This window comes from Moschus berezovskii, chromosome 7 (genome assembly GCF_049115385.1).
Source record: "Moschus berezovskii isolate FMDL1 chromosome 7, NW_MosBer_1.0, whole genome shotgun sequence".
NCBI classification, from domain to species: Eukaryota; Metazoa; Chordata; class Mammalia; order Artiodactyla; family Moschidae; genus Moschus; species Moschus berezovskii.
The window spans coordinates 51,366,495-51,386,022 of NC_142466.1; the positions used below are offsets into that span (position 1 = coordinate 51,366,495).

The 19,528-nt window shown below is 35.7% G+C and overlaps 1 protein-coding gene across 4 annotated transcripts in view; it reads left to right on the forward strand.

Annotated features, from left to right (window-relative positions):
* Nucleotides 1–19,528, forward strand: part of LOC129557627 (zinc-regulated GTPase metalloprotein activator 1B) — a 52,878-nt gene that overhangs the window by 13,864 nt on the left and 19,486 nt on the right. For all 4 annotated transcript variants that reach the window (XM_055428346.2, XM_055428345.2, XM_055428343.2 and 1 more), the window contains exons 5-9: nucleotides 603–662; nucleotides 1,835–1,872; nucleotides 7,424–7,470; nucleotides 9,655–9,741; nucleotides 11,208–11,252. In XM_055428346.2, the coding sequence (XP_055284321.2) occupies nucleotides 603–662; nucleotides 1,835–1,872; nucleotides 7,424–7,470; nucleotides 9,655–9,741; nucleotides 11,208–11,252 (277 nt within the window). The remainder of the gene's footprint in view (nucleotides 1–602; nucleotides 663–1,834; nucleotides 1,873–7,423; nucleotides 7,471–9,654; nucleotides 9,742–11,207; nucleotides 11,253–19,528) is intronic.

The following is a 19,528-nucleotide window of genomic DNA, read 5'->3' on the forward strand; positions in this document are numbered from 1 at the left end:
CAAAAACAAGTTTTAATTTCTTATTTAGAATTTGTTTTTCCTCTAAACATTCTCTAAATTTTATATACCATACTAATAGTGTAAGGATTTATTAGTAAGGCCTTAATTGATTTTGTCATACTTTTATTCTGTAAAACGTAAATTTTTGAAAATTCACAAAAAAATTTGAACAACTGATTTTTTATTTATCTGTATTTGCTTCGTTTTCCTTTAGGGAGATAATTATTTGTGAACTGTATGATTATTTTATTCAGGAGAGAGAAAATAAAAATTAGACCTATGTACATATCCCAATTCTGCTCAAATTTTTTGATAATATTTATTGGTAAATTATTATGACATTGGTAAAAACTTGTATTTGTATGTAATAATACCTGTTCTTTTTTTTAAATTGAAGTAAAAGAGAGGGCAAGAAATGGATATAAAATAATAAATGATTCTATCACTGTAATTCCCTTAAGAAGATTGAAAACCCATGTTCTATTCGTATATGTATTTGCCTGCTAATTCCATTGGGGCAGATTAAATCATTATGGATAGAATTTTGTTTCCTAGTTTGAAGAAATGTTTTTTATTTGATGAATATTATTATATATTTTCAGGTGCTGTAGCTTCTGTGTTTTGGGTTGATGCTGAATTAGGGGTTGATATTTATCTTGATGGTAAGTTTAGAAATGAATTTTTCTTTAAATTTTCAAATAAAATGTAATGTTAAGATCATTTTTGTTTATTCATATTATGCTTCTAATTTCTTGTACTGATACTCTTTTTAAGCTTGTTCGGTTTGATGATGAAGTCTTTGAACAGATTCTAAAGTCCCAAACAGTATTAGAGCTAGATGTCCATTGTAATCTCAGCTCCCAGTTTAGTGCTTCCATTAAGGTTTTCCTTTTAAAATACTATGTAGATTTTCTATATTCCCTGATGTTTAATTTATGCAGTTAGTATGTAACTTTTTATTATAAAAAAAACATATATAGTATGAGGATCAAATTTCTGCTTTCCTTTTCCCTTGAAAGTAACAGTTGAACAAAGCTCCCTATCCGTTACCTACTAACATTTTTGGGCAGACTTATTCATAGACTTCATTTATGGCATATCAGAAGCTTTCTGAATTAGGCACATATATCCCCTGAAACATCCCCCACCTTTCTGGAAACCATATTTTCCTAGACTAAGGGGTGAACTTTAAGAATTACTGAAACTGGGCCTCATCATTTGGCCCTAATATATATGAAATGTAGCTGGTTAAATTCCTTAGGCATCATCAAACTCATTCTGTTGTTATCCTTCCGAAGATTATTTAGCATATACATTCAGAGATTGCCCAACTAATCGATCATTTGGAAATTTAGGTACATATTAGATAAAAGAACTGCGTGAGTTATACTGGTGAGAGATGTTAGGAATAAGATATTCTAAGATGCCTCAGATTTGTTAAGCGGTATTTTAAATAAGAAAAGTTTCATTTTTGATTATGTGAAAGTAAACTAAAGATAAGCTATCTTGTGTGATTTATCACATTCTGCTTTACATTATGAAATTCATCTCATCATATTTTGGATTGTAAGCTTTTTAAATGCCAGAGAAATCTTATTTTCTTTTTTGTTTATTTAATTTTAAATATTTGTTTTTATTATATCCTACATTGTGCCTTAGAATAGTGCTAAGTACATATTTGAAATGCATCTACTTACTAATGGAATGGAGTTAAATTGCAGTGCTGGCAAGAGAAAAAAACAATATTTTATTGAGACATTTGTGAACTGACATGCATTAGTTTTAATTTTCATTCTTAAGAGTAAAAATGATTAAAAGATTTATTCCTTTGTAGGTATCATAACTGTTGTGGATTCGAAATATGGATTAAAAGTAAGTTGAAAAATTTCTGTGAGTTATTCATTATTTGTTAAAAGCTAGGTATATGAGGATTGATTATATTGTTTTTTCTATATTTGTGTCTGTTTGAAATATCCTTAACAAAAATAATTTTCCACTGTAAATATGAAAGATACTCCTTTTTAAAATGGCAGTAATATTATCAGAGAACTGTATATTAAGATAGTGATTTATACTTTTAATTTAATATATCATGTTTTGGGAACTTAACATGGAGAGGAATAAAGCAAATATGGTTAAAAAAATAGTTTTTTTAATGTATCCTGAACAATAGATGAAATCTGTGTTTCATTTAATTATTATTTTGTATTTTTAAGTTAGAACTGTTTATTTTCTCCTTCTCTGACTTGATGTGATAAAAGTTGAAGTTGAAAGGGTAATATTTATAATAAGAAAAATTTATAGGATCCCTAGAGAAGGAGATGGTACACCACTCTAGTGTTCTTGCTTGGAAAATCCTGTAGATGGAGGAGCCTGGCGGGCTACAGTCCATAGGGTCGCGAAGAGTCGGACACGACTGAGCGACTTCTCTTTTTCTTTCTTTACAGCACAAAGTTTGAGTATGTGTAACCCCTCCCTAGGATTTAGCCCCAATATTGATAGGTCTTTCTGTTTGATAGAGGAAATTGAGCTTGATATGAGCATATGAGAGCTTACTTTTCTTGTTAAACTGCTATCAGACACAAGCTGGAGATGACTGAGTTTTTAAAAAATATAGTGCTTTGCCATATTTTGAAGAAATCAGTGTTTATACCTAGGTTTGGGAGGAGAAAATCCCCTTAAAAAGGCATCTTGCTGTGAGTGTTTTTGCAGCTTACCAGGGTGCTCAAATGCATTTAAATGAGCTTCAGTTTATAAAATGAAAAAGTCAGATTTTTTAATGCATGTTGCTGTATGAAGTAGTGTTTCTCAACTTTCCAAGTGAATTATTACTAAAGGCAGAAGAGAATGAAATTATCCTCCATCTCTTGATCTGGTCTGGGAATATGGATAATGCTCAGAGTAATCATTTCTTAGAAGTTTAAATGTAATGTTTTAAAATTCACGTCCATTTTGTGTTCTACCCCACATTATAACTGAATTTCTTAATTTGAACAAGTTTGTTTTTCTTCCAAACCTTCAATAACATTATGATGGCAGGCTTGTGAAATGGGTTACCAGTACCCCTTCATCAACCCTTCAGTTCCCTCAGGAATAGAGAGACCCTAATTTGCAAAGTTTGGGAAATAATTCCTTTTTAGATGTTAAGTCAAATTTTATTAATAGTCTTAAGAACCAAAGAAAGATCCCAAATATTATAGTTTTACTTTGAAATATTCCAGCTATCCTGAAATCATGATATTTCTAATAAAATGTTTACAAAAGAAGCAAAACAAAACGAGAAAAGTCAAAATTCTTCACTGAATGTTTATTAAAGAGCATTTTTGAATCCATCCCCTATATGTTTATTACCAAATTTGGAATATTTACAGGATAGATAGCAGGATTTTTGTTTGTTTGTTTTGATGGACTTAAAAGTGCTTTGCGCCAAATCAAACTCTTTATGTATTTATGTATATTTGGGTGTGGAAAGGAGTTAAATAGAATCTATTATGAGTATGATAGAAGCCAAAAAAAGCAAAGCAACATTCTGAATAATGCAAACACAGTAAACGTTTAACCCCCTGCCACCTTGATAAAACCTCTTAAATTATTAAATCAATATACCTACACAAAACTGACATACTGTCAGGATAATGGAAACTTCAGATTTTCTAAGTCAGGTGCCAAATAAATAACTTTTCCTTTATATAAAGAATTTGCCAACTTGTCCAATTCCTCTGGTTGCAAAGCTTGACCTCAGGAGCTGCTTGTGATTCAGAGAATTCTGAGGCGGTACAAGGAATGACACTTGGATAATGGGCAGCAATTTAAGGGTGTCATGCTTCACAGAGCCAGCCCATCACAAGTAAACCTGAGAAATGGTACCCTGTGGCCACCCAGCCAAATTGAAACTGAAGTGGTAATTGATATCATGGGCTATCACTCTAATGGGATTGTCACCGATTGATCTGAAATATTCATTTTTTAATCATGGGCAAAGAATTGGACAACTTCAAATGACAGCTCTCTATTCTTAGGACTTGACACCCAGGCTACTGACATTGTCTTTTTCAGTTCTACAAATGTGACAGCATTTAATGCAATAGAATCAAAGAATGAAGTTACACAGAAAAGGTCAAGTCAGAGGTTTCTTTTTGGTTCTTCTGTTACATTGCACAAGCTGTTGAAACAATTCAGTCAGTAAACAGTTTGGCTTAGAAAAGACCAGAAAAATAAATAGACTGACATTATGCAATAATCTTTTTCTAAAAGCTAAAATAGCGTTAGCTATAACCAATCCATTGGAAAGAAATAGTTGCTGCTGCTTTTTTTTTTTTTTTTTAGTGTCATCTGACATCTTTGACACTAGATTTCTTTCTACTTTGGTCAAAACAGTGGTTTTTACTTTCTTTCTTTCCTACCAGCCTGTTTCTATTTCTGTAGAAAAGGACACCCTCTAAACCCTTCCTGAAGTTGTATCATACAGTGGTATTATTTCAAAGGATTTATTTTTATGCTATGCTAAGTTAGAGGGTGGAACCTTAACCTTTTTGATATGTTGGATTAAATACTGCCAATTTTAAAAATATCTTTTCTGATATGTAAGCAAAAGCCAGTCTCTAAGCAGTGATGAGGCATCTGTTGGGGATACACACACATAAAATATTTTGAAAAAAACATTGCAAAAATGTTTTCTTCCTTACCTGTAAAGATAGAATAGAATGTCACAGTTTCTATTTTTTAACTTTGTAAATGTGAGTCATTTGATTTAGTGACTAATGGTGTAAGTCACTGGAAAGTGTCCTTTTGAATCCCAGACACTGGTTTTAGTCTTTTTGCAGAGTTTGACTTTCGAAGGTAAGAAGTTGCATAAAGGAAATGTTGAGCTGATAGCCAGAGAAAATAAATGTTAATGTGCATTTATTATTTGTTTATGTTTGTATAGCCTTCATATTTACATAGAACAGGGGCATTTATCTCTTCTGCTTTTTTGTATGTTTATTACATATCATATTCTTAATAGCATTGTACTTGTTGGTAGGTTTTTATTTGGGGCAATTTTAGTATGTTTGTGTATTTGATGCTTCTTGACTTCCTAGAGATCATAAAACGTTAGTCCAGTCCATGTTAGCTTTGAGTGAAAATTTCTAATCTTTTGAAGATAGATTAAATGCCCCATTAGCTTCGAGTGAAAATTTCTGATCTTCTGGAGACTGGATGTCTTAAAAACATGAGTTACTTTGTGAAAATACTGTATTATTAGTTATGTTTAAGTATGGAAATTTTAAAAAAATCTCTGATTTTCTTGCTATATCTTTTTCACGCTCCTCGAGCTCACAGCTGAAAAGCCCCAAATTCATATGTAAATAAATCTTCCAGAAGATCAAAATAAAATATTTTGAAATTATTTCAAAATTTTAAAAGAATTCAATATTATAGGATCATTCGGAGACAGATGCCTTGCTAAAAATACATCTTTATTAAATAGGTTTCCTGCTGACTACAAGGGGGTTTGCTGCTGCACGTTATGTAGTATTCTTCAGATAACAGCACCCACTTGTCTATTCAGTATGCATGCTCAATTTCTTCAGTCATGTCTGACTCTCTGCAACCCTATGGACTGTAGCCTGCCAGTTGAATTTATAGGATTGCACCTAAAGTGGTATCATTTTGCACCTAACGTGGAATCAGTGCATCATTACTCTAGTTTCAGTTTAGACTGGTTTCCCCAAAAATAGAATTTGGCAAACTTTTAGGAGAAAAGAAATTTTTCTCTATAGATTTTACCAAGACTAGTAAATAAAATGGTTACCAGCTTGCTCTTAGGTTCCAAACTATCCAAGTACCTTAATGATCTAGCTCTTCATGAATTGTAAACTGATTTGATGAAATAATTTTGAATATAATTTTAGGTGATCGTTATACATATAATTTTATGCAGTTATTAATGACACTGAGTCGGACACGACTGAGCAACTTCGCTTTCACTTTTCACTTTCATGCATTGAAGAAGGAAATGGCAACCCACTCCAGTATTCTTGCCTGGAGAATCCTGGGGACAGAGGAGCCTGGTGGGCTGCCGTCTATGGGGTCGCACAGAGTTGGATATGACTGAAGTGACTTAGCAGCAGCAGCAGCATACAAGAGTTATTTTATATGACATAAAAAGCTTTCACAAAAGTTTTAAAATTATGTTCATTTTACTTCTATTGAGCCCTCCTGCAGTTTTTGAAAAATCACCCTATGGAAAGGTATCCTGTGATGGTGACAGTGTTAGATTTAGTTTTCTCTTTCATGAAATAAGAATAGTCATTCCCAATAATTGTTATTAGGGATAAATGAGACCATGTTTATAAAAGGACTTCATAATTTGTGGCGTTCAATTCAAATACAAAAAATGTTATATAATCAAATTGCCTCTGACATTAGTAGGCAACTTTTTCTTATGACAGAGAACATGTAATGAAGGTTAAGGTAATGAAGGTGAAATATTTTTTAGAGAAGAACTTTATGACATTGGTATATAAATAGGATTTTGGACAAATAATATGTACTTCCAAAGAGATCAAAACTATCCTGTGGACTTCTCTGTCAAAGTATTTTTGGTGCTAGCTTGACTCTGGCAAGGTGCAAAATAAAGTTAACCAGAGAGGCCAGATCATTCAAGTGTAGGTTTCAAAATGTTAACCGGCTTTGTGCTAAATATAAGACTGTGTTCTTCCCACAGATCATTTGTTTCTAGGGAATTGGAAGGGCCCGGTACGAGTTCATAATGCTCCTGGTTCTGGGGTGGAGCTAAGAATGGAGGGAAGTCTATTAAAGTACAATTTTGATGGTTATCTCTTTTAAAAAAATAAGTAATAACGAATATTTAGAACAAGGACAGTTTTGTAAAAAGGAAAATGCCTAATTACTGAACTATAATGTTCTGTGTTTTTATGACATTTAAATCTGGAGGGTTTTCCATTTAAGAAAAAGAAGAGGTCAGAGGACAAAATTTAAGCCCTTATTCCTCACCTTCCCCTCACCTTTTTCACTGTAGGAAAAAGTTTACAAGGGAGGAAGAAAATGGTTTCAGATAGAAAAGTTAGTCCTGAATTTGAATATTCAGTAATAGAACTTAATGGACCTTCCTGGTAGCTCAGTTGGTAAAGAATCCACCTGCAGTACAGGAGACCTGGGTTCGATCCCTGGATTGGGAAGATCCCTTGGAGAAGGAAATGGCAACCCTCTCCAGTATTCTTGCCTGAAAAATTCTATGGACAGAGGAGCCTGGTGGGCTACAGTCCATGAGGTCGCAAGAGTCGGACCCAACTTAGCGACTAAACCACCAGTAGAACTTGAAGTTTTTATTAGAGGTAAGAAGTAAAAACCCTTTGTGTTGACTTTAGGTTGTGTGTTACACCACAGTAACTTTTGTTCAAATTTTGTTTTTATTTAGCATTTAGCAGAAGAAAAACCTGATGGACTTATCAATGAAGCTTCTAGGTATTCATTTGTTTAAAGTATTTACTGAATACTGGCTAAATGGAAAAAGGAAGTATTGGTAGGAAAAACAAAACAAACTGAGAAACAAAAACGTAATCAAGGAAAATCTTTTTCCTGTGTTTGAATTATTGCTATTTATAATGCTCTGATAACTAAAATTTTATTTAAAACTATTACAGCGTAAACTGAGTGCTGAGCCCAATTGTTCTTTGTGAGGAACTTTTAATGTGTTAACATTTAAAAATATTTTGTTGTTCTCATACAATTTCTTTGGGATTGAAAATGCTTGTTAAACAAGTTGATTTACTTCCTGCCTTCTTTCACAGTAATTAATGCAACTCAAATGTTCACTGTTACTCAGTGCAACAGAGAAACAATACAGAAATAGTTGCAGTTTGACATTTAGAACATTTTTTGTTTAAATACCTTTGTGTTCCTAATCAGGTTCTTTTTAGACTTAGTCTACAGTGCTTGCTCAGTCGTGTCCTACTCTTTCTGACCCCACGTAATGTAGCCTGCCAGACTCCTCTGTCCATGAGATTGTCCTGGCAATAATACTGGAGTGGGTTGCCATTTCCTCCTCCAGGTGATCTTTCTGACCCAGGAATAGAACCCATGTGTCCTATGTTTCCTGCATTGGCAGGCTGATTCTTTACCACTAGTGCCACCTGAGAAGCCCTCTCTTTAGACTTATGAATATTTAAATTATTTTGCTGACCCTAAGCATATTCTTGTTAATGGGGAAAGAGTTTGGGAATAGGCAATAGTCCCAGGGAAGGTCCCCTGGGGTTGCAAAGAGTTGGACATGACTGAGTGACTTTCACTTTCACTTTCAGTAGTCCCTGAATATGCTATTGGATTTAAAAGGGAGGTCTCCCTTCCCCGAACCAAGATTTGCTGCAGATGATCCAAGCAGGTGATTGGTTCCCTGTCATCTTGGAATATGGTACTCTGTTGTTTTATAATCCTGGCTAAACACTTCATTTGGTATTTAGCTATGATTCACATTAGACTAAACTTAAATATTTTTGTGACTTTTTCCTTGTTAAAATGCATTTGTTATAGAAAATATAAGTAAACCAAATAGAAAGTAGCAAAATGGGAATGGCAACCCACTCCAGTATCCTTGCCTGGAGAATTCATGGACAGAGGAGCCTGGCAGGTTACACAGTCTGTGGGGTCTCAAAGAGTTGGACATGACTGAGCAACTAACACACACACAGAAACCAAAATAAAGTTAAATACAGAAGCCCTTCAATTTGAAGATTGTAGCTGTCTGTATTTTGAGATGTACACATTCAGTCTTTATTCATATGAAATTTACTTAAATAAAAATGGGATTGTGATGTACCTACTGTTGAAACCTGCTTTTCAGTGAATTAAAGTTGATTTATTTTTGAGAATCTGGTTGTTCTTTAAAAATAATCAGCTATACCATGAGGTAGTGTAAAACCAGTACTGGCAACAGTCTAGTGATTAAACTTTCCTGAAGAATTGACGAAATTTTAAAGAATCATAGAAAATAGAATTTCTAATCATAGTAAGCTATTTTGTTAGCTAGCATCCTGTCAACTGGATCCTTTAACTTGAATTTCTGTAGTGTATCTATCTTATAGAGAAAATACATATTTGTAATGATGAAGGTAATTGTTCAAGATCCTTATATATCTTCTTTAGTGTAGATTTTTTAAAAATGTTAATAAAGAGTTGGACACGACTGAGTAACTGAACTGAATGTTAAATGAACTTGTTCTTTGTAATTTCTTTGAAAATTATGGTAACTATTACATGGAATACTTTAATAAGTAGACGGTCCTTGTTCCTACCATATTGGATATCAGAATTATGCATTTCTTTACAGAGAAAATCATGAGTTGAAAATCTTCCTAATTATAAACCATCCTTGATTGTAAACTTTTTGAGGCTTATCTTTGTAGTTTTAGAGTAGCCAGTAAGAACACTTAATAAATATATTTTGAATGAATAATGTGAAATCTTAATTTATATAGTGATGAATGCAATTCATCCTTACTATTTGAAGAATGATAAATAGTTTAGGGGTAAATCAGATTATTACATAGAGTACTGTATACTTTTAAATTGCTAATTGATCTGGAGGAGGTGTTTTCTATGTTTCATTTCTTAGCTTTTCTCTTGACATCCTTTCTTTCTTTGTTAATTTAGGCAAGTTGCTTTGGCAGATATCATCATCATCAATAAAACAGACTTGGTTTCAGAAGAGGATTTAAACAAGTTAAGAACGACTATTAGGTACAAAATTAGAAATGTGTGTTAAGTACCTGCACATTAAAAACGTACTGTACAGAATATTTTTACTGTAACTGTTGCCTTGTAGAAATTTAAGGTTCAAGATTGACTTGCTTCAGTTATCACTGAATCACATATTCAGGGAATCACATATTTTATTGTTGCGTAATAGACTGTAATATAACTAGTAATAAGTAAAATTGTTTTCCATTGCTTGTAGAATACGCAGTTGAACATTGTTGCCAGCCTGTACTGTATAGCAATACGAGAAAAGACTTTGACAAAGCACTTTGATAAATTACAGATTCTTTGGGCTTCTTACCCTCCATTGTACCTCAGACTTATGATTGACTCAGAATTAGATTTGAAGAGTTGGAAGAAAGTAAACATATTTGAGAGGTAATAACCATCAGGTTATAGAGTATATTCAAAAGAGAAGATTAAGAGTTTTGTGAATTAGTAGAGAGACTTGCCTCACTATCATTGTTTGGGAATTCTTACCCACGAGAACAGTAGCAGATGTTGTCAGCAAATAACCCTAAAGGTAGTGAAATTGATTATATAAATAGATATTATACAGTATATTGAAAAGGATTTAGCAAGTATTTTTGGCATCATACAAAGGGAAACAAATTTCATTATCTTTGTACCAGAAAGGGGAGGACTGGCAGAGTAGATAGAGATCCTGGCTAGGGAACTGAAGAGGTTATTCTATTTAAAAACACAGATGTGTGACTGAAACTGAGGACAGGCTGGGGTCAAAGCCACTTGTAACTAGGTTTTCATTTCTAGCGTGTGGACAGCCATTTCCACCAGTGTGTATTGAGGAAAATTAGGTGTCAGTTGGAGAAGGCAATGGCAAGCCACTCCAGTACTCTTGACTAGAAAATCCCATGGATGGAGGAACCTGGGGTTGCTAAGGGTCGGACACGACTGAGCGACTTCACTTTCACTTTTCACTTTCATGCATTGGAGAAGGAAATGGCAACCCACTCCAGTGTTCTTGCCTGGAGAATCCCAGGGACGGGGGAGCCTGGTGGGCTTCCGTCTATGGGGTCACACGGAGTCGGACACGACTGAAGTGACTTAGCAGCAGCAGCAGCAGCAGGTGTCAGTTAAAAGTTTGATGTATTTACTTATTTCAAGAACATTAGAATTACTGGCTATTTTTGAATCATTTTTTCTAAAGTGAAGGGTCTTTATATAAACACAAAGTAGTCCCTAGTCTGTCAGTTGTGCAGTAAGATTTTTACATATCATGTTTGATTGCATAAGTGGAATATACCTGATTTATGATTAGAAGGAAAAAACTAAACTATAAAAAACATAAGTTTTCTCATTGTTTATTTTTCTCTAGCTGTATGATATACTTGTGTATGCTTACTTCATGTTTCAGAAATAATGTGGAGTGGTTTTTTAAAAAGTTAACATTTACTTTTTTACCCTCCTCATTTTTATATTTATTTCAGATCAATAAATGGACTCGGAAAAATTTTAGAAACACAGAGATCAAGGTACTTTTAAAAGCTGTTACTAATATTAACAATTAATAATTTTAGTTAAGTAGTTGGTAACTATGTTTGACTCTGATATAAGAAAAACATGTACATTTTTTAAAAAATGAGACCCAAAATTTTGTTTTAAATGCTCTTTATATATTACTTTGGCATATTTAGTTAATATGTTCACTTCTCATTGTAACTAAGACCTCAGAGCCATGATTATAGTCTGTAACTGTGCCTTTGCTTTAACGAGGAAGAAAGCATAGGATTTTGAACCACTCAGGGAAGTAATTAGTACAGAAATCTGGAAAAGTATACTATTAGAAATCTTAATTTGAGATGTTTAGATGACTTTTTAATATTTTAAAAACTTTCTTAGTATTTCATAGTTGCAAAGTAAAACTGTCATGTAAAAATATGAGGAAGCTTTATGTTTAAGTTCCTGATGCATGCTTTGTAAATATTTTGATTTTGATTTCCTATAGGTTCTTCTCTGTTTTTAATTCTTTTCATACAGATGTGCCTTACTTTATAAAATAGATGTGTTCTTAAAACATCTGTGAAATGGATTTCTGTAGATTGAACTCTTATTTTGCATTGAGTGCTATCATGATTTCAGAAAATCATAGCATTCAGTGCTATCATGTACAGGAGTATTTTTGTTAAGCTTATTTTTTTTTTTTAGCAAGAATGGCTCAGCAGCTGATAGACCCAGCAACATGCAGCCAGCAGCTCTGAGGCTCAGAGCTGGCAGTCTAGTGCCACCTGGTTCTTAATTCAGAGATTCTGTCTTTGGAAGTACGGCCACAGCCTTAGTTGAGTGGCTTGTCTGCTGTGGTAGAGATTAGAGGTGCTGACAGACTACCATAAGTGTTAGGCAGTCACAGCAGCAGCTGCTTCTATGCATGTGAACAGCTGGGGAATTAATTTGGTATGCATTCTCAGAAGCCGCTCATCTGTTGGCAGAAGTAGCAGAAGAATGCCCTTAGTGTTAAGTCCTCTAGAAGAGTATACCACATGTGCTCCCTGCATTTCAGATTCCACTGCAGAATGTCTCTGATAACCTAACTCACACCATGAGCCATTCCTTAGTATCTGTCTTCTTCCTGTTGCATTTTACCATTTTCTTTCTTCTTAAATTTTCTCCTCCTTAGAAAATAATATATAGACAACCACATAATGTTTAAGTTTTAAAAATTATATCTGTAAATAGATGTGATCATGTTGTAATCGATTTATTTGGTTTGTTTTTACAACTGTTGTAAACCAATTTTTTTTAAGGCCCCTGGATTTATCTTGCTTAATTTTTCTTTTTATTGACTTTAATTTTCAACCTTTATGTCCTGCATAAACATTTCATCTTGAATGGTTTATTTTGTAACAGTTTTGATGTTTATATAATATTCCGGACTGTGAAGAAAGCTGATCGCTGAAGAATTGATGCTTTTGAACTGTGGGGCTGGAGAAGACTCTTGAGAGTCCCTTGGACTGCAAGGAGATCCAACCAGTCCATTCTAAAGGAGATCAATCCTGGGTGTTCACTGGAAGGACTGATGCTGAAGCTTAAACTCCAATACTTTGGCCATCTCATGCGTCGAGTTGACTCACTGGAAAAGAGTCTGATGCTAGGAAGAATTGGGGGCAGGAGGAGACGGGGACGACAGAGAATGAGATGGCTGGATGGCATCACCGACTCGATGGACATGAGTTTGAGTGAACTCCGGGAGTTGGTGATGGACAGGGAGGCCTGGTGTGCTGTGATTCATGGGGTCGCAAAGAGTCGGACACGACTGAGTGACTGAACTGAACTGAACATTTGCTCTCTCATTTTTTCAATAAACATGCAGTGATTAAACTTTATTTCAAATGCATGAATGAACAAGTGAATAACATCTCCTTTTTTCTTCTGTTTCTTCAATTGGTGTTTGCCAGTGCATCTGAGATACCAGGGGCTTTCTGAAATAGTACTTAAATTTTTTTTAAGCCCTTAAGCATTTTGTGGTTGGCAAATGCTTATGATAGTAAAAATAGTAAAACTTATAATAGTATAGCAATTGTAAAACTTACAAACATATGTAGAAAAGGCTTACCTTAAGTATTTAGTTAAGGAGTAAGAATGGTGTTCAGTTCAGTCACTCAGTTGTGTCCGACTCTTTGCGACCCCATGAATCACAGCATGCCAGGCCTCCCTGTCTATCACCAACTCCCGGAGTTCACTCAAACTCATGTCCATAGAGTCGGTAATGCCATCCAGCCACCTCATTCTCTGTCGTCCCTTTCTCCTCCCGCCCCCAATCCTTGACAACATCAGAGTCTTTTCCAGTGAGTCAACTCGTCGCATGAGGTGGCCAAAGTATTGGAGTTTCAGCTTTAGCATCAGTCCTTCCAGTGAACACCCAGGATTGATCTCCTTTAGAATGGACTGGTTGGATCTCCTTGAAGTCCAAGGGACTCTCAAGAGTCTTCTCCAGCACCACAGTTCAAAAGCATCAATTCTTTGGCGATCAGCTTTCTTCACAGTCTGTATGTCTTATTGGTGAGACTTAAATTGATTTTGAGGCAAATGGAAATTCTAATGGACTTCAGAAGTATGCGTGGAAGATTAGAAGTACCATTCTTTAACAAACTTTTTTTTAATCTTGGAAATTCAAGTGGACTGAACAGAGGAAAACCAAAGTTTAATTGATTGATAATAAATTAACCAATTCAATGATTTATTGAGCCTTCCACTAGTTGCTGTACGTTTCGTGGCATATTGATGATTTGAACAATGTATAAGATAAAAACTCTGCCTTTAAGAAGATCAGAATATATTAACAACAAATATATTAAATACTATTTTACAACAGGAATATTAAATACACAGGATCCTATAAGAATAGGAAGATAGAGGGACAACTATTTAACTCTTCTTGGTGAACAGTCAGAAACTTTTGACTGAGCAGGTGATCATTGACCTCAGTCTTGAAGAACAAATAGTTTTCCAGATGGACCAGAGTTGTTGTTTTTCAGTCACTCAGTCATGTCCAACTCTGTGACTCCATGGACTGTGCCAGGCTTCCCTGTCCTTTACCATCTCCTGGAGCCTGCTCACATTCAAGTCCACTGAGTCGGTGATGCCATCCAACCATCTCGTCTTCTGTCATCCCCTTCTCCTGCCTTCAATCTTTCCCAGCATCACGGTCTTTTCCAGTGAGTCAGCTCTTTGCATCAGGTTGCCAAAGTACTGAAGCTTCAGCTTCAGCATCAGTCCTTCCAATGAATATTCAGGGTTGATTTGTTTAGGATTGACTGGTTTGATCTCCTTGCAATCCAGTGGACTCTCAAGAGTCTTCTCCAGCACCACAGTTCAAAAACATCTATTCTTCAGTGCTCAGTCTTTTTTATGGACCAGTTCTCACATTCAAATATGACTACAGGAAAAACAATAGCTTTGACTATACAAACCTTTGTTGGCAAAGAGATGTCTCTGCTTCTTAATATCATAGATTTGTCATAGCTTTCCTTCCAAAGAGCAAGTGCCTTTTAATTTCATAGCTGCAGTCACCATCTACAGTGATTTTGGAGCCTGAGAAGATAAAATCTGTCACTGTTTCCATTGTTTCCCCATCTATTTGCCATGAAGTGATGGGACTGGATGTCATGATCTCGATTTTTTGGATGTTAAGTTTTAAGCCAGCTTTTTCAATTTCCTCTTTCACTCTCATCAAGAGGCTCTTTTGTTCCTCTTCACATTCTGCCGTAAGAGTAGTAGCATATACACATCTGAGGTTATTGATATTTCTCCTGGCAATCTTGATTCCAGCTTGTGCTTCATCCAGCCTGGCATTTCGCATGATGTACTCTGCATATAAGGTAAATTAGCAGGGTGACAATATATAGCCTTGATGTACTTCTTTTCCCAATTTTGAACCAGTCCATTGTTCCATGTCCAGTTCTAACTGTTGCTTCTTGACTTGCATACAGATTTCTTGGAATAAAGGTAAGGTAGTCTAGTATTCCCATCTCTTGAAGAATTTTCCACAGTTTGTTGTGATCCACACAGTCAAATGCTTTAGCATAGTTAATGAGGCAGAAGTAGATGTTTTTCTGGAATTCTCTTGCTTTTTCTATGATCCAACAGATATTGGCAATTTAATCTCTGGTTCCTCTGCCTTTTATAAATCCAGCTTGTACATCTGAAAGTTCTCAGTTCATGTACTGTTGAAGCCTAGCTTGGAGGATTTTTAGCATGACCTTGCTAGCATGTGAAATGAGTGCAATTTTGTGGTAGTTTAAACATTCTTTGGCCTTGCCTTTTTGGATTGGAATGAAAACTGACCTTTTCCAGTCCTGTGGCCACTGCTGTTTTCCAAATTTGCTGGCATATTGAGTGCACCACTTTCACAGCCTCATCTTTTAGGATTTAAAATAGCTCAGCTGGAATTCCATCACCTCCACTAGCTTTGTTTGTGGTGATGTTTCCTAAGGTCAACCTGACTTCGCATTCCAGGATGTCTGGCTTTATCTGGGTCATTGAGATCTTTTTTTTCATAGTTCTTCTGTGTATTCTTGCCACCTCTTCTTAATATCTTTTGCTTCTGTTAGGTCCATACTGTTTCTGTCCTTTATTGTGCCCATCTTTGCATGAGATATTCCCTTGGTATCTCTGATTTTCTTGAAGAGATCTCTAGTCTTTCCCATTCTATTGTTTTCTTCTATTTATTTGCATTGTTCACTTAGGAAATCTTTCTTATCTCTCCTTGCTATTCTTTGGACTTCAGCATTCAAATGGGTATATCTTTCCTTTTATCCTTTGCCTTTTGCTTATTTCCTCAGCTATGTGTAAGGCCTCTTCAGAAATCATTTTGCTTTTATGCATTTCTTTTTGGGGGGCATGGTTTTGATCACTGCCTCCTGTAACGAACCTCCGTCCATAGTTCTTCAGGCACTCTGTCTATCAGATATAATCCCTTGAATCTACTTGTCACTTCCATTGCATAATTGTAAGAAATTTGATTTAGGTCATACCTGAATGGCCTAGTGGTTTTCCTTACTTTCTTCAATTTAAGTCTGAATTTGGCAAAAAGGAGTTCATGATTTGAGCCACAGTCAGCTCCCCATCTTGTTTTACTGACTGTGTAGAGCTTCTCCATCTTCAACTGCAAAGAATATAATCAGTCTAATTTCGGTATTGACCATCTGGTGATGTCCATGTGTAGAGTCATCTCTTGTGTTGTTGGAAGAGGGTGTTTGCCATGACCAGTGAGTTTTCTTGGCAAAACTCTGTTTGTGGTCCACTGGAGAAGGGAATGGCAAACCACTTCAGCATTCTTGCCTTGAGAACCCCATGAACAGTTTGAAATGGACCAGAGTAGTAATGTCTTTCTCGGCATAAGAAAGATTTTGTATTCCAGGAAGGTGTGACTATTTTTAGAATGGGCAAAACACATTAATATTATGTTGCAGAGAGGAAAAGGCATATGACTATGGTGATGAAGAAATTACTTCAAAGAGTATTGAACGCCATTACACATGGTTTGGATTTTCTACTCTAGGCAGCAAGTTATTCATGAAGGATTTTAAAGGCAGTATGACTCTTGTGATATGGAGTGAATATGGTGCTATTCTCCAAGTTAGGAGATTCAGGAAGGAGAAGCACCTTTGGGGTGGGGTTTCCCAGGTGGTTCTAGTGTAAAGAATCCACCTGCCAGTGCAGGAGACACAAGAGATGTGGGTTTGATTCCTGGGTCAGGAAGATCCCCTGGAGCAGGGCATGGCAACCCAACTTGCTGGGAGAATCTAATGGGTAGAGGAGCCTGGCAGGCTACAGTCCTTGGGGTGGCAAAGAGACAGAACTGAAGCAACTTAGGACACACAGCACAGTGGTAAAACTGGGTTTGATAAAGGGGATTAGTTCCATTTTGTAAACACTGAGTTTGAGATGCCACTTGGGAAGGCATTTGGCTATTTAGCTCTAGAAGTCAAGACTTACTATTAGATGTTATCCACTGCTCATAGATCTGAGATGGTCTGGTGGCCCGTGTGTGTTGACTCCACTGAACTTTGAAAAGACGATGATACTTCTGGAGTAGGAGTGGAACTCCCCTCCCTTGAGAGAGCCAGAGCCCTCTTCCTTTTCCATTCTCTTGCTCCTAGTCTTAGGCTACTTAAAACAGTCTTTAGATATAGGGATAATTAAAAGCTCCTGGTACGGAAACGATTAGGTACTTCTGGCATGGTAGTTCAAGAAATTAGGAGAAATTATGAGCTTTGGAACTTTTTTCTTCTTTGTTTGCTTCCTTCTGCCATTCAGTTTTTACATGATAGTAATAGTCTTTTTATTTTTTATTTATTTTTTCTATATTAATGTTTTGGAAAACATCTGCTGTTTTTATCTCTGAAGGGAGAAATTAAATAAAATTTCATGCCATGAAAATTAGTTTTCTCGTTACATGCCTTGGATGAGTGAAGAAATTTGTTTTTTTGATGGTGGTACTAAATTTGGGGAAAGTCCATGACAACTTTCATCTGGAACCTCAGACTTTTCTCTTTTCCTCTCCATTGAGAATCTGGTGAGATACAGTGAGGGACTTTGGTATTTTTGGTTCTCTGTACAATTTACCCTGTCTAGATCTTTTGTTGATATCGTCTTGTTTGGAAATATCAAAAGAATCTGGGTATAAAGCAGAATTATCTATGTATTCTAAAGAACAATGTTGCGGTGAAAACTGTAGATTGTTTAGAAGCTTGTGTTTAGTTGGCTTGAATTTTGATATTCACACAATTAGCATGTGTAAACTTTTTAAACTTTAAGCTATTTCCTAAGTTAAAGATGACAAACTTGGTGAAAAACTTCATTCACTTGTCACCTGTCAGTATAAATATTTGCTTAACTGTGAAGGTATGAAAGGAAATATGTTTAATATTAAGGCTTTGGTCTCTTATGTAAATTGATATTCAGAAACTTTTTCATGGAACATTTACTTCTTTGCTTGATTATTTTCCTAATTCTGCTCATCTAAAATGTCAAGAATTTGAAATAATACAGTCTGTTAACATAGAACTCTGGAGTATCCTTCTTTTGATAAGATGGGAATTTGTCTGCCTTGTTTCAGGATAAGGTTCATAATTTAACAGACTCTTGTTGCTACAAGTATGAATATATGACAGACTATTGAGAGTGAACAAAGCAGACACAGCTGGTCAGCCCTCAGTTAAAGGAGATGGTTTTTACATGTTTTTATATTTGAAAAAATTTTGACAAAATTTTCTCAAATGAAGTTTTATTTTCCTTGTCAGAAAATTTAATAAATGTTCAGCATATCCCTGGAGTCTGATTTTGAAACTTGATCTCACTGTTGTCATTTTTCTTGAACATTTCTTCACTGTAGCTTTGACTGTGGAGAAATCACTGTCCTTTACTGTTTCATGCTGTTGTTTAGTCGCTCACTCATGTCCGACTCCTTTGCGACCCCCTGGTCTGTGGCCCTTCAGGCTCCTCTGTCCGCTTTTCAGGCAAGAATACTGGAATGGGTTGCCATTCCCTTCTCCAGAGGATCTTCCCAACCCAGAGATGAAACTCCCATCTCCTGCACTGCAGGCAGATTCCTTACTGCTGGGCCACCAGGGAAGCCCTTACTGTTTCATAGGCTGGCATAAAAATTGGAACTCAATCACTCTTCTTTATAAATAGGAAAAGGAGTACGTCAAGGGTGTATATTGTCACCATGCTTATTTAACTTATATTCAGAGTATATCATGAGAAATGCTAGGCTGGATGAAGCACAGGCTGGAATCAAGATTGCTGAGAGAAATATCAATAACCTCAGATATGCAGATGACACCACCCTTATGGCAGAAAGTGAAGAAGAAATAGAGAGCTTCTTGATGAAGGTGAAAGAGGAGAGTGAAGAGGTTGGCTTAAAGCCCAACATTCAGAAAACAAAGATCATGGCATCCAGTCTCATCACTTCATGGCAAATCGATGGAGAAACAGTGAAAACAGTGGCAGAGTTTATTTTGGGGGCTCTAAAATCACTGCAAATGGTGACTGCAACCATGAAAAAAAAAAAAAACGTTTACTCCTTGGAAGAAAAGTTATAACCAACCTAGACAGCATGTTAAAAAGCAGAGACGTTACTTTGCCAACAAAGGTCTGTCTAGTCAAGGCTATGGTTTTTCCAGTGGTCATGTATGGATGTGAGAGCTGGACTATAAAGAAAGCTGATCGCTGAAGAATTGATGCTTTTGAACTGTGGTGTTGGAGAAGACTGTTGCAAGTCCCTTGTACTGCAAGGAGATCCAAC